The following is a 16,013-nucleotide window of genomic DNA, read 5'->3' as shown; positions in this document are numbered from 1 at the left end:
ATTTTCTATACATATTAAAAGATCAGAACCAAAAGGACAAAATTAAAGAAGGAATTTTAAGCATAAGATGCCATTATAGTTCAAAAAGTTATTGCTTTTAAATAGTTAGTTGGTTAAGTGTAATGATCTATCATTTCTTGTTTTCAACTGGTTTTTTGGGTCAATGATGTTCTAATCTTGATTGCCTCAAAAGGGTGCTGCTGGTTTATAAATATACCAATTGATGGCTGAAATAGGGAAGGCTTTGACAGGATATGTTGTTGGAGTGATTGTTCTCGCTTTTGCACTTTTCGCGTCTGCTGAGCGAATTGCAAATGATGCAACAAGTGATGACTTTGAATCAGGACTATTCAATCTTCTGCTTCACAAGGCTAAAATACATTACCAACATTTTTGGCCCGTAAGTACACGTAAACATCAAGCTTTTTGTAAGGATCACTTTGTTTAATTGATGACTTGAAGGTGTAGCCGTTTATGTGATCTTATGGTAGATGTTATTACTCAAGTGTGATATGTATTTCAGGACTTGGAATTTGGGTGGAGAGTAATTGTTGGTTCTGTCATTGGATTCTTTGCTGTCGTCTTTGGGAGTTTAGGAGATGATAGGGGAGATGGTATCTTTGCTCCCATGCTTATTTTGATCATTGGGTTTGATCCAAAAACATCAACTGCAATTTCAGTATGTAAGTATCTTCATGCTTGTCTTGTTTGTATGCTGACATGTGACAAGTGTGATTTTTTAAAGTTACCGGGCTTCTTGTAAGATACTTGTTTTTTCTCTTCACTGAGTATGTTGTTGTTGTTGTATTCTGTTTTCCTTGTCAGGTATGATAACAGGTGTATCAGTGGCAACTGTGTTGCTAAGCCATCCAATAATTGAACACCCCATCATTGATTCTGATCTAGCCCTTCTTTTAACACCAATGCTGTTGCTAGGGATCAGTATCGGAGTTGTTCTTAACGTTATTTTTGCTGAGTGGATGGTTATAGTTATGTTGATCATTCTTATCATAGGTAACGATGATTCAGCTGTGATTCCTACCCATATTGTCGATATAGATTTCCTGATTGGTTAAGGGACTTGCAGTTCCATCAACTAGGGCATTCTTCAAGGGTGTTGAGGTATGGAAAGAAGAAAACAGAATGGATAAGGTTAATCTCTTTGAACCTTCTTTCTGATTGTAATGTGCATTAGAAATTGTGTTTTTTCTGATAAATTGTTCACTCGTGTTTCTTTTACGTTCAGATGGCCGCCAAACACTTGGTACCTCCCAGTGAGTATTTGTCACGACCCAAGGTACACCCTAGGCGTAACATGGCATATAGGACCCTGAGAGACCCTACACAAGCCACTTAGCACACAAGCCACTTAGCATACATTAAACAAGATAATAGAAATTCGAGAGAATTTAAAAGACAATTCCTATCAAATAGTTTCATAAAATGAAGCGGAAGTCTATATAGTCTCAAAGTCATCTAGTACATCAAGAGTGATCGGGACGTAACCCGTACATCACATACAATCCCTGATAAAGAAAAGACATAAAACAACAAAATGAAAGCCGTCCTCAAACCACGAGGACTCACCAAGTCTTCAAATGCTCTAAGTATAGCTACTAGCCACTGGAGGGAGAAGAGTCACCACTCCCTAGTCCCTACATTTAGGAAAAATGTAGGCAAGAGAATGCGTTAGTACAAATATGTACCAAGTATGATAGCAACGCATAAAAGTTATGTAAATCATGCTAAACAGACATTTTTATGATATGCAAAGACCAAGTTAAACATAAGGTAAGAGTATGAAAACATAAAGCATAATCATGGTCAATGCAAATAAACATCGTGTTTAAATACTTGTGAGATACTTCTTGAAGTAACCTTAGTTCATTATTGTGGGAGATTTACCTTTTATCGACACAGAGACCATGTGAGCTAAAATATGGAATCCAGTGTCTACCCCACACCGAAAAGAGGTGTTCTTACTTGTCAAGGTAAGAACCATGAACTTCTAGCTTACATGGATCCACTAGCTAATGTCTATCTAGACAACCTATGGTGGCACATAGTTTATGGGACATGGGTAATCGCCACTTGTCCACTCGGTGCTAAGCATAAATCCCACGGAATCTTGATTAGTCTTATATTTTCTTAACATTCATGAGGCAATGGTAATCGCCTCTTGTCTTATCATTGGAGGTGATGGGTAATCGCCTCTTGCCTCATCATTAGAATAGCTCCTTAACATTGGTTCATTTTAGGTGAGAAAGTCTTTCAACCTTAAGAACCATTTATGTGAGAAAATCCTTTCAAAATCTTACTTTCATGTGTATGTGAGAAATCCTTTCACAACACCAACATGGATGCTTCACTCTCAAAGCAAATCTTAAAACATTTTCATCAATTTCATAAGAACATGCATATCTTCATAATTTCATGTGTTCAAGGATGTGTTCACTGACCGTGGACTCTTCCCCCATCCTTGAACCCTTCCTTAGACCTTTCTACCGTTCTAGAACCCTTCCTTACTAGTCCTTTTTTTTTTTTTGAGGTGTTACAGTATTGGAACACAGAACCAAATGAAGAAGAAGACGAAAATGAAGGTTTGACAATGTGAACACAGATTGCTTAAATTCTCTACTCTTATCATGCAAGTATCAACAGAGATATTTGACCAGTTAGTAATGTGAAACTGCAACAGATGCTGGTGCTGAAGATATTATGTACAAACTTCTACCTAGAGGTCCAAGAATTAGAAATGAAGAGGTGATCACTTTCATATTTGTCGCTATCAATTTACTTGACTACCTACATGGTCAATGTCTAATTTTTCATAAACAAACATTACCTCAAGTTATTTTGAACTTGATGTGCCTTTCGCTATACTGGAATGCTGACTTCTTGAGCTTCTCCAGGTCGTGTATACGAAGGATTTCAGCATACTTATTGCTGTGTGGGTCATTTTCCTCGTTCTGCATATTGTTAAGGTTTATTGCTATAAATTGCTTCTCTGTTTATAATACCTTCACATTTTCAGGACCATCTTCTGCACTATTAACTTTCTGACTAGAAGCTATCATTTTTTGAGTGCAGACATATACATCAACTTGTTCAACGACATATTGGATCTTAAATCTCTTACAGGTACTTATTGTTTGAAATGTAAACTATACTGTCTGTGTGTTTTCTCCAATTTTCACTCACCTGTTCCTGCTTCGGGTTGATATAGGAGGTATTAGCTTCTTCATATTCAAGAATATTTGTTTTCTACTTTTCAGGTCCCTGTTGCTGTAGGAGTTTCTGCATATGAAGCAGTTTGCTTGTATAACGGAACGAGGGTGGTCATGTCAAGTGGAAAAGAAGTAATAACCGTGTATATGGGAAACAGGGTGGTCATGTCAAGTGGCGAAGAAGTGATAACCTGGAAAGTGCATCAGTTGATCCTTTACTGTTGCTGTGGCTTTTTGGCTGGTATAGTTGGTGGTCTGCTAGGTCTTCATGGAGGATTCATTTTGGTTCCATTGTTTCTACAACTAGGGATTTTGCCTCAGGTGCATCTTTCGTTTCTCCTGATCATTCTAGTTTTAGAAAGATCAGCTTTTTCGACTTCCAAGTTGCATCTATTGACACATTGCAAATGCAGGTTTCTAGCACCACTGCTAACTTTATGATGATATTCTCCTCTTCCATGTCCGTCATACAGTATTACCTACTAGGACGCTTTCCAGTACCATATGGTAAGGACACAACTTGAAGATCGTCATTGGTTTTTATCGTTGATTGTTGAGCAATCATATATTCTATCACTATCTTGCAGCCTTTTATTTCGTTGCTGTGACCACTGTTGCTGCCTTGGTAGGAAGCCATGTCGTAGATAAAATAATTCGCATTATCAATAGAGTATCTGTGATCATCTTTATTTTGGCCTTCACAATCTTTGTCAGTGCAGTCTCATTAGGCAAGTTCCTTCTCTTTTCATTTGTTTACATATTTTGAGCTATAATTTGAAACTATCGCGTATCAATTAACTGACATATTCCTTAACTAGTTGTGTGACTGATTTCATCGCATTGTCTACATGTATTTGGTTACAGGTGGTGTAGGCATGGCAGACGCGATTCAAAAGATCAAGGAAGGGCAGTATATGGGGCTTGATAACTTCTGTGCATATAAGCCTTAAGTTTTGTATAACTAGTGTTTTTTTCTGGAGTTGTTATAACAGATTTTGATTTTATTTGCAAAAAGAAGTTGGCATGTGATGGATTTGATCCAGCCTTTTGCAAGGCATGACAAAAATTTACGAATTCACGTGCCCCATAAATTCATTTTTCGCCATGGTGTGATCTGAGGAGAGATAGAAATAGACCCATGTATTGGGAAGAATGTGATTAACCAAGACATAACACACACATAGCTTACCAAGGACATAAATGTAGGAAGATTAGGACAAAAGGTTAGTAGATAATCAACAATTAGAGCAAAAGGTTAAAAGGACCTCTTTGGCTGACAACTCGGAATGATAAAACAATGCAAAAGACAAACACAGCCACACCATTTCATCTCAGAATTTAAAACATGCACAAAACTTGTCAAACATAGAACAGGGAGGTTGGAACTACATCCATTATAGCGAGGAGTCGGTCAACATATCACACAAAATTAACGCCAATATGAATTATTGATAGGCAAAGGCACCACAATACATGTCAGTATATATTGGAAAGGAGCAAGTGCCCCATCCTAATTCATTCAGTCAACATAGAAATATCCCAAAAGTTAACAAAAACGTAACTATTTGAACTTAGAACACCAAACCAAGCCATGGGTGAGGGGCTTTTTAATACTAGGAGGAAGAATATATCACATTCCTCACTTCTTTCCGCTCTTTTTCAGGCCAGCACCACCAATGGACCCTTTCTGAGCCTTTGCCTTGAGCTCCTTCAGGGCCTGCAAGGTCACAAAGATGAGTTAATTGAGTCATAATGAATGGTCTATTACAAGCTGCAAGGAACAGAAGAATGAGTTACCTTTTCTTCTTCCTTCTTCTTTGCAAGAAAAGCCTTGTCATTCTGCAGATAAATCAAACGCATACAAGTTAGAGACAGCAGCAAATATCATGGAAGGCTCATGACCCAGAGACGGAATTAATCCAGTGGATACCAAATTCTGAGCATGAAGCATAATCCATAACAAAGGATTCATTATTAGTCACCTGTTCTCCCTTATTAATAACTTAGATACCAATGATTATTGCAACAAATAGAGAATCTCTGAATGTGTGACCATCTAAAGATATATTCCTCAAAATAGCCAAAGAACTTGCATAACAATCTAGTCTATTAGCTTCACTGATCTAGATATGTCAATGACAGTATATGGAGCGTGGGTAGCCACCCTGCTCTGCACCCATCAATTAACTATGACTCAAATCCAAACCAGTAAGGTCGACCAATGTGAGTCCTTATTCTGGTCACCCTGCCCCCCACACCCACATCAACAAAAAAATGTTTCACCCTATCTATAACACCTGCAGTCCTACTGAAAAAACAACAAAAACCTCACACAAATTCCCCATAATTTTGTTGCTGTTTTTTCCTTTGATGTTCCCTTTCCTCCTCAAATTTCTTTTCAATTTTCAAAGTGCTTCCAGAAGCAAATAATAACTTTTTTTAATGCATATACAAAATATACCTAGATTCTAACAGCATGTTTTCTTGTGCAGACTGTATCCCTAACCAACCTCCTCCTTGCTATCTATAAGGCAGAGGCATAACTATAACCACAATTTCTAAGACCTATAGCTTGTCTACATCTCTGTTAATATTATCTGGCAGTATCTTAGTGCTCGTTTTTATCATCAAGAGAAAATTATTTCTGATCACTTATCCCAAAACAGAACAGAAAAATTCAGCTGACACGCACACGCTTAGCGTCAATCCCAAATTAATTTAGGTCCAGTACACAAATCCTTTATTCCAATTCAAACAATCCATCACCCATAAATACAGACTATATCTATCCAAACAAAAGACCAAATCACCATTACCCATATTTGAAACAAAAGTGTCTTTCAGCAACAACCTATTGACCCCAAAAAAAAAGGATAAGGTTTGCTTACATCCTATCCTACCCTCCCCAAACCCCCACTTATAAGATTACACCAGATATATTGTTGTTGTTGTTAATATGTTGAATAAACAAATTGTAGTTAAAACACAAGATCTACAAAATAACAGAAGAATCTATACAACCAAACATCAGGTAAAATTTTCACAAAAACAAGATATTTCATGAATTACCTCATCATACTCCTTCTTTTCACTTTTTGGTGCCTTCAAAGGCTTTGCTTTTCCACCTATTCAACAAAACCAAAGTCAAAATACTTCTATAGCTTTTCTAACAACCTTTTGAAAAAAAAATCAACCCCCAAAATCAATTAGGTCAACTATAACCACAAAAAAATCAAATCTAACAAATTATATCCATTAGAACATAGCTCGACAATAAAACAACAAAAACAAACTCAAAAAAATAATAATCAAATCTTTCAAGAACAATACAAGGTTTGTTATACAACGAAAAAAGATCAAATCTTTACCTTGCTTGGAAGACATGGTTGATTTTCTAGGGTTAAGAGTTTGGATCTGTTGATGAAAACTTTCTCTCCTAACCCAAATAAGCTTTTTTTGTAAAGTGGCGTTGGAATTTTGATGGATTGTGCCAAAATTTATACTAATATTTTTCTTTATTGTATTATTGGAGTAGGAATAAAAGTTGTGGTTTTTTACTATTTTATCCTCTTCGTTGAAGTGTGTGAATATGAGATTTTGAGGGGTTTTTTAGGTATTTGAATGAAAGAATAAGCCAATTGGGAGGTAGGGCTAGCATATTCCTTGAGCAACTTGCCTTCTTCTAGTTTCGGCACCTCGATTAATTCCACGAAATATTAGTTACCTCTTATTAACACTACGTACTAGGTAACTCTGTTTACTAAGGCTAAGACAGATGAAAAGAATCACATATGATTTTCTCTTCTTTGTTTTCCACTTTAATTACTTAATACTCAACTATAATATTATTTAGGATCAATCTATAATTTACAACAAAAAAAATGAGTTTGAATTTCGGATCATTCTTTGTTATATTGATAGCGTTAATTAGAATAATATTTGATTCATTGGCTTGTTTTTAGAAAATTCTTCTATTCTTGTTAAGATTATAGGAATTATTTTAGGCATAAAAATTAGAGAAAATACATAATTACCCCCATTAAACTTAAACTATTTTTTGAAGTAGACACATAAAATTTGCGGGAGTTCTATTACACCACGAAACAATTTCAACCATTATAAATACATCATTTGGACAACAATGGTAATCTCAAAGCCTGCGCATGTGTTCACTCCAAAAAGAAAAAAAAAATTCTACAACCCATTTAATAAAAGATCGGGTAAAACCCAGATCCGTTCACATTTCAACCTCTAAACCCAACTGGATAATTTATTTCACTCTCTCCTTTCTCCTTCTTTCCACTAAAACTATTGCTTTTTTTTCTTCTTTTTTTCCAAATGCAACCATGAACTAGACAAGTTAAGCGAATCAAACAATAAATCTGATGTTTTGATAATCAATTTGTCATGGAATGTGTATTACAAAAAACTTACTCTGCAAATTTTGTATCTTTATCAGATACTGCAACAAATTGGCCATTCTCTAATACTTCAATTTTAATTATTTTAAAAATATTTTGAAGTCTGGAGTTGTAAATCGATCAATTTAACTACTTAAATTATGGGTATTTTTTTTATTGTTTCGGATGGAATTTCCATGAAAGGATTGAGTTGTAACTCAATAACACAGTCTCAGTCCATCAAGCAAAACACCTTTTAGGCTTGTTGCCGGCGAAGAATTTCATCCATGGCTAGCTGATTTCCTCGGTGATGGAGATAGATTTTTTTGTTTCATTCTCTGGTTTCTTCTCTCCCTTCTTCGCTGGCGGGGATGGGATGGAGCATTCAACAGTTATTTTTACTCCGCTAAAGTTTTTTTCTCATAAATTGGGTTTTCTTCAATTTTGTTGCCCTATTCATTAAGTGAAGTAGATGCAGTAATTGGGAGATCAAATTGGCATGCTACGTGTCATATTTCCACTGGTTGAAGCTAAATTTTCCTCAATCACGCGCTTCTTAAGCGTGATATCACAGCTGATGTAAAAATAAATTAAAATGATATATTTATAATGGTTGAAAATGGTTTCATGGGATAATAGGACTTGCGCAAACTTAAAGTGTCTACTTTAAAAAAGGGTCTAAGTTTGATGGGGTAATTATGTATTTTCTCTAAAAAATTATTATAATCTAGTCTCAATTTATATCATTCAACACTCACTGAATCGCTTAAATTTACGAGCATGTTTAATGTTGTCGCCATCAAAGAATGTGTCCAACCCATATATTTGTTGTGATACTAGAAAAAAATCAGCATATTTTTAATTTTCAGTATTAACAAATGAATGAAGTGGATGTTGGACTTTGATTCACTTCATGAAGTCCTTACTCCCGTACAATATTGTTAATCCTAATTCTTAGATTGTCAATCAACATTCTCCAATGTCCATCTTGGCCTAACCAAGTTATTATTGGGTCATTAAAATTGGTCTCGTTAATACTTTCATTAGCGATTACTGAATAATTATTATTGGACTTGATCCACTTACGAAAAAGTGGATCAAACAAGTTAGATCGTACTACAAAATTTTGTTTGAGCTTTTATCATCTACCATTTCAGTATCGAGTATAACAGATTTGTTGTTAATAGTGCTTGCTATGGATCAAATATCATATTTGTCAAGCATTTTTTATGGATATATTATGGGCTTTAAATTGTTTCAATTAATCATGTTCATGAATTTTGAATGATCCCGAAAAATATTACCTCATACTTCTTCTTTTGAATTGTACTAATAAAATAAATTATAGATTTTGTTATAATACATTGAACCTATTAAAAAATTAAAAACAATGACCAAATTAATATACATGAATTAAGATTTTAGCTAAAATTTAATAAAAATTTATTAAAAACAAAATTTTGATCTCACCAATGAAATCCAACGTTTATTGTTTGGATTATCCAATCAAGACCACCACATAAAAAGAAATAAATAAACAAATATATATTTGAGAAGAGGTATATATATATATATGCACCAATTATATCAAATAATACTAATTTTTATCATAATTAAAAGAGAAAAAATATTTAATTATTATTTATGATAATCTTGTTTGTTACAACACATCTCCTCATGTATTTATTGGTGCAACCATAAACAAGAATCATATACAATTAAAAGCATATATTATATCACTGCTATATGTATCTTATCTATCTATATCTATACTACCTTAAAAGTATGAACTCCCTAAGTTGAATGTTAAATTACTATAATATTCTCAACTAAAAACACTCAATTTAGTATATATTTTATATTTAATATTATATTTATTTATGCTATATTAAATTAAAAGAAGACATCTTTTCACATTGATGAGTAGTGACTTTTTCGAAGGATTGTTACTTTTTTATAGAGTTGTGACTTTTTCGATGAGTTATGACATTTCCAAAAAGTTGTGATTTTTCTGAAGGATTGTGACTTATCTGAAAGGATTGTGTAGTCATTTTTAGTAAATAACATATTTATAGCTATTGAACTTCAATAACCCTATAAATATAGTCATTTTTGTAAGTTGCTCTATCTGAAAAGACACGATAACCACATTTTCATACCATTCTTTGTTGTCTATAAATAGAGGGGGTTTCTCACACTTTTAAACTACGAATTTTGTAAGTTTTCTATTCTTCTTCTTAAAAACAAGGAAGATTGTGAGAGTTGTTCAATTATGTAATTACAATATTTTTTGTGGGTAAATTAGATAGACCAACAAAAATTGATGCAACAAGGAGAATGAAACAACTCAACTTCAAACGAGAAGAGTATCTTGATAATTAATATGTACTCATTTTCATAGCCATAAACTATACTTTTGCAACAACTTTTACATGACAAGAAGTTCAATGATTTTCTGTTGCACAAACTACAACTTGGTGTTCAGAATCTAAAAAGTTTCAAACTATTGGAGAATAAGTATCTGATCAAAAACTTGTTTGAAGAGTCCAAATTACATTTAATAAGTACTCTTTCGTTTCCAGTTTCTTTATTGCACTTTTATTTTTATTAAGTTTAATATAGAATGTTCTTTTTTCTTGGGGTGGGGGCACATCTTTAAGACCACAAAGTTCAAAGATATTTTTAGGTAAAAAAGTCTGAAATATATCCGAACTTTGACCGAAATTGTTGTAACAATACCGAACTTTGGAAAGGACCTTTTACCCCCATGCACTATTTAATAGTGTATTTTAAAGGTATATATGTGCCCACGTGGACCTGCACTATTTAATAGTGTATTTTAAAGGTATATATGTGCTCATGTGGACATTATAAATATTGCATCATTATAAATAGTAACATGTCCACGTGGGCACATATATACCTTTAAAATACACTATTAAATAGTGCAGGTGGGTAAAAGGTCCTCCATAAAGTTTGGTATCGTAACAGCAATTTCGGCCAAAGTTGGAATATTTCTCGGACCCTTTTCCCATATTTTTATATATTCTACATATGATCCTTAAATTAAAAGTCTTCTTTGTTTTTTAAAATTTCACAAATTAAAATTAGACAAATCTATATCAATTTTTTTTTTATCTATCTATACTACTTTAAAGAATGAACTACTTAAATTAAATATTAAATTATTACAATACCCCAAACTTAAAACACAAAATATAGTATATCTTATATATTTTATATTGTATTATATATGATTATGTGTATTATATTATATTATATTAAAGACAGACACCTTTTCACATTAAAAGCTTGTAAAATTTTCGAAGAGTTATAACTTTTTTGATGAGTTGTGACATTTTTTATGGATATATTATGGGCTTTAAGTTGATCCAATTAATCATGTCCATGAATTTTGAATGAGCCCAAAAAATATTGCCTCATACTTGTTCTTTTGAATTGTACTAATAAAATAAAAAATTAAAAACAATAACCAAATTAATATACATGAATTAAGATTTTAGCTAAAATTTAATAAAAATTAATTAAATATAAAATTAGATCTCACCAACGAACTCCAATGTTTATTGTTTGGATTATCCGATCAAGACCACCACATAAAAAGAAATTAAATTAAAAATGATCAGTAAAGCTGGTTCAATGCAATTAAAAACAAAAAATCAATATAAGCAAAACAAATAGAATATTACCCAAGGGCATAAAATAAATAAATAAACAAATATATATTTGAGAAGAGGTAATATCTATCTGCACAAATTATATCAAATAATACTGATTTTTATCATGATTAAAAGAGAAAAATCTTGTTTGTTACAACACATCTCCTCATATATCTATTGGTGCAACCATAAACAAGAATCATATATAATTAAAAGCATATATTATATTACTGCTATATGTATCTTAGTATGTGAAAAAAAGTAAAATGAAATAAAAAAACAAAAAAAAAAACATAGACAATCAAATAATAATAAGCAGCTAAAAGAACACAACCAAATATAATTTATTTTTGTCGAATTCAACTTTTAAAATCTTAATAATTTGTCATACGTGTGTGTTGTGAAATTTTTAAAATTTTAATAAATATTAATTTTAAATATATAAAAATTTTAAATGTTAAACTAATAAATTTACATACTAAATTCCCTCTCAAAAAAATAAAATAAAAAATATATATATATATAAAGTGGATGCATTAAAGGTGTAACTTTGTAATATTATAAGAATGATACTTTTAATTTCATAACATGGAGAAAATGTCCTACTCCACATAAGTAAAAGAAGAAAAGAACAACTAAAATAATAAGGCTCCTTCAACTTTCATTAGATCTACATATGAATATGTATATATATAATTATTTTAGGAATATATAATAAATATCAATTTGAAATACAAAATAAAATATTCAAAACTATGGATTAGTCTCAAATAAAATTGTATTTGTAGTGTTAAGCGACTAAAGATAATATGTTGTTGTGAATATATATATATATATACACACACTAGATGGTTCTTGTCCGTGCTAAGCATGGGCCCAACAATTTAAATTTTGATATAATTTATTGTGTTTGATCTACCTAAGAAATATGTTCGAGAAACCAAGTACCATAATAAACATTTTTATACAAAAAATTACATAAGACAAAAAATAAAAATACGAATAATAAGTAAAAGTTTTTATAAAGATCGACAATCTTAGTGAGCTCTAGCTTTGAATCGATCAAGACGTTACTAAATTCTATCAACCTATTTTTGTTTATGGTTTTTGTTCTTTCACTTGAACTCCACTCTGAGCAGTATTTACCCCTAGTACAAATATAATTGTGAACTACCAGGACACTGTGGGGAGGGACCTTACATTTAGAAATATTACAAAATCTCCACCAACATGTTCACTACTCTTCATCTTGATTCTTGATCACACTATATAGATTGATCCACAAAAGTTAGTACATTTTCATCTCTTTGAGTGAGCAACTGAATTACAAGAAGTAATAATATTTGTCATGATGAAATACTATTGAAAGACCTAAGAGTTAGTTCATACAGACATTGCAACAGAGAACCATACATACTCAATTTATATTTATATAAGATACCTTCAAATGATATTGGCTCAAGCTTGAAAAAACGAAGAAGATAGTTTCCTAAATCATCAACCATTTCAAGCCTTATAACATTTTCATTCAAATTATTAAAAAATAATCAAGCTCGAAATAATTGATTAGTGGGCATGATCTGAACTTTCTTTTGTTGTTTCTATTAAGTCATTGAAGGGTAGATTGGCGTTTATGTGAGTTCGTTCTCTACTGCTTTTGTATTTGCTTTGAGAGCCTATTTGAGAGTGTCTACCCATTTTTCTTTCTTTCTTTAATCTATTGAATTTATCAATTGAAGAAAGATCATTTTTGGATTCTTCATTATCATCAATATCTATAGATGGCTACTGATTTTGTTTCACCAGATCATCCTACACCCACCACCTCTGAGTTAAGCTTCTGTGAATTATCGCTTCATGTTGCTAATGAATTTAGTCAGATTTTTACCAAAACATGTTTACATCTCTTCTTTGGATACTTTTAAATGGATACATATGTGGACAACTTAGTTGAAGTACCCTTCTTGGTTGTTTGGTTATAGATAGAGTTTTGCAGCAAATACACTCTTTACTCTATCATCTCTAATGTTATGTGTTGAGTTTTATTAGCACAACTCAGATTTTAGAATTTATATTGTGACCCAATTTTTTTAGTTCAAGTGTACTTTTTAATAATGTAGTTTTGATTTTACTATTATAAGGATATTAGGGTGATGAGCCTTCTCAGTCTCTGCTATCTCTAAGAAACCAAAAAGAGAGAACTCCAATGTTTAAGTGCATTTTACTAGTTTTCCAAACACGTAAGTAAGTACTTCTCTATGGAAGATGATAAAACTACATGACAACATAATTAAAAAGATTTGAAATGAAACGCACGATAGCTTAGCAACCTAGAATATTAATTTAAGGTACAGAGTTGTCGAGCAGACGACGTCTTTTAAATTCAGCTTTGTTTGCTCGTTGTCGAGCTAAATAGTCATATTTTTTCTCGGGTGGTATTAGTTTAAATAACTTACTCGTCTAGCTTTTTAGTTCAGTGCATGCATTTTCAGAGGGGTGATCATAATTATAACTCCTCCCTGACATTGCTGTAACTTTTCTGTTCCAACGAATATTCTTCGGGAAAAAATCCAGTCAATCATAGTCCATATGTTTAATACTATTTAGTATGATTATATGGTGATATAATTTCAACTTTAAAGGCACATTTCATAGGTAAAAATAACTCAGATAAATATAAACATACGATTTTTGTACATAGATAATAAAATCAGTGAAAAGGGAGATAGGCATATCCAAGATGATCAAACAAAGCTTGACATTGACGTATTATCAGTCAAAAGAGCACCATAGACCTCGAAAACTTGACATTTTAATGCGAAGAAGCTAACTGGGAAATTTAAATCCTGCAAAAGATGACACTTACCAAAGTTAAGAAGGTTGAACACACACAAAGACAACAATCACCACAACAGACCTAAAGACTCCCAAAACAACTTAGGCTTCAAAATTGGAGGAATATTTAAGAAAATGACTAACCAAACCGTAAACATGGATTGATTTAGATGAAATCCAAGCATCTCGATGTGTCCTAAGTGGAGTATCACCTGAAATTCTAAAAAAGAGCTAAACTTGGGACAATTCAAAGAGACGAGATAGTCTAAGGAAGTTCACAACAGCCGAACTCACATATTTTAACAGATGTAAGATAGGTGAGATTATGATTTTTTTTTTGTTGTTCAATGATGCACTGTTCTCACTCTTTCTGTGATCTTCTATCCTCCTCCAATTCCATGGCAAGCTTCTCTGGGCTCTAATTCATACTGATGAATGAAGAATAACCAGTCTTCTACTCTTAAAAAAAACAAACAAATAGTAATACTGGAAGGATGCATCATACATGTCTGAGCTAGATTTCAATAAGGATTAAGAAATATAATCAATTTCATATACTTTCAAGTTTCAAGCACCCCTTGACTCATGCTTATAAACAAACAAATGACAACTATGTTTCAATCCTAAACAAGTGGGCTGTGTAATCACAAGCACATATATTCAAGCAAAAATATCAGTGCATGGATCAACCTAATGGGATTCTTGAAGGCTTTCTTCTGACTCTTGAATCTCTTATATATATTAGAATATGTGATCCATAAAATTAGTGTTCCTTTTTATTAAGCCATGAAATGATGGTAATCAGTCATTTAAACCTGTCAAAATATAAAGGGAATGGAAAAAAACATTAGCCATCTCTTTCCTAGAACCTGTTCCAAATTTTACTAATATGAATAATATTGCAAGAGTAATAGCAGTATCTATGTAATTTTTCTTTTCTTTTCTTTTTCTGATGGGTAAAAGGACATCATCTTATGTCTGTTCAAATACTTTAACAAGTTAAGCTATTAGTTCAATATAGGAAAGGCATTGTGTTGTGTTTGTTGAAGAATGTAAGTATATTGTTGTTGTAAAAAATAACAGAGACAAACACTGCACAATGAATCTAAGATCTACACGATTTTAAAATTATAATTTTTTCAGTATGAAACAAATTAATTAAAGATAACAATTTTTTAAGATCAAACAAATTCAAGAGGTGAATCAAAAAGGCTTATTATTAGTAATAAATCACAACATCTAATACAAACTTTACAAGTTTGATTAGGCTTTTTACATGAAAAAGCAAAAGTGAAACTAAAGAGGGCCTAAAATTGAAAGATACCTTGAGTTGCTGCCGTGTTGTTGCATCTGTTTAGGGGAGAGAAAAAAAGGCCTACCGGACTTTCTAGAGCTCCATTTTAATGGCTCGCTGCATAATTATTGTTTGCTCCTTCTTGAATGTTTTAAGAAGGAGAACTGAAGGAGTTCTCTGTTTTGTTTCGCAGAAGAAGCAGAAAATGAGAGAATAGCTTACCCAAATTCAGAAGATACTGTAAAATTGAACTTGAAGGTGCCAAGAAATTAGATTTGGAAGCAAAAAAATGGAGATTTTGAGTTGTTCTTGTATTTATGGGTGAAAGAAAGTGAAGAACTGGTTGCTTCGAGAACTATGTGGAATATTTTTATTAGTGTGAAATGACCAATATACCATTGGTCATCCTCCTCTTCATGTTTCAATATAATAGAAATATAATTTTTTTTATTATAGTTGTCGGTCAAAATTTATTCACAACAACATATCATTCTTTAACCTCCAAAACACTAGATCAAGTGTGATTCAATAAAATTACTAGGCTAAAGCTAACTTCCAACAAGAGGTCTTAATTTAT

At 32.3% G+C, this 16,013-nt stretch overlaps 1 protein-coding gene and 1 long non-coding RNA gene across 2 annotated transcripts; one reads left to right on the top strand and one right to left on the bottom strand.

The window, feature by feature from the left end:
• LOC102600300 (uncharacterized) lies at positions 1-4,258 on the top strand. Its single transcript, XM_015314434.1, has 12 exons — positions 1-400; positions 524-683; positions 826-1,014; positions 1,088-1,152; positions 2,558-2,600; positions 2,699-2,763; positions 2,913-2,984; positions 3,091-3,141; positions 3,276-3,548; positions 3,641-3,734; positions 3,815-3,955; positions 4,092-4,258. Exons 1-12 carry the CDS (start codon positions 224-226, stop codon positions 4,175-4,177), a joined length of 1,416 nt encoding a protein of 471 aa, XP_015169920.1. The 5' UTR covers positions 1-223; the 3' UTR covers positions 4,178-4,258.
• A 386-nt stretch (positions 4,259-4,644) lies between these two features.
• On the bottom strand, positions 4,645-6,717 carry LOC102589486 (uncharacterized). The gene is made up of 4 exons (XR_368256.1): positions 6,596-6,717; positions 6,297-6,352; positions 5,025-5,066; positions 4,645-4,944 (listed from the first exon to the last, which is right to left on the bottom strand). It is a non-coding gene; the product is annotated as an uncharacterized lncRNA (long non-coding RNA).
• Positions 6,718-16,013: the final 9,296 nt, after the last annotated feature.

The sequence above is a fragment of the Solanum tuberosum genome, unplaced genomic scaffold, assembly GCF_000226075.1.
Source record: "Solanum tuberosum cultivar DM 1-3 516 R44 unplaced genomic scaffold, SolTub_3.0 scf00297, whole genome shotgun sequence".
NCBI lineage: Eukaryota > Viridiplantae > Streptophyta > Magnoliopsida > Solanales > Solanaceae > Solanum > Solanum tuberosum.
This window is presented reverse-complemented; position numbering and strand designations above follow the sequence as displayed.

Excerpts from the sequence above, each read along its gene's own strand:
- LOC102600300 (XM_015314434.1), top strand. The coding sequence starts at position 224 with ATGGCTGAAATAGGGAAGGCTTTGACAGGATATGTTGTTGGAGTGATT. Across the intron at positions 2,601-2,698 it reads AGAAGAAGACGAAAATGAAG|ATGCTGGTGCTGAAGATATT; the intron begins GTTTGACAATGT and ends AAACTGCAACAG. Across the intron at positions 3,549-3,640 it reads AACTAGGGATTTTGCCTCAG|GTTTCTAGCACCACTGCTAA; the intron begins GTGCATCTTTCG and ends TTGCAAATGCAG.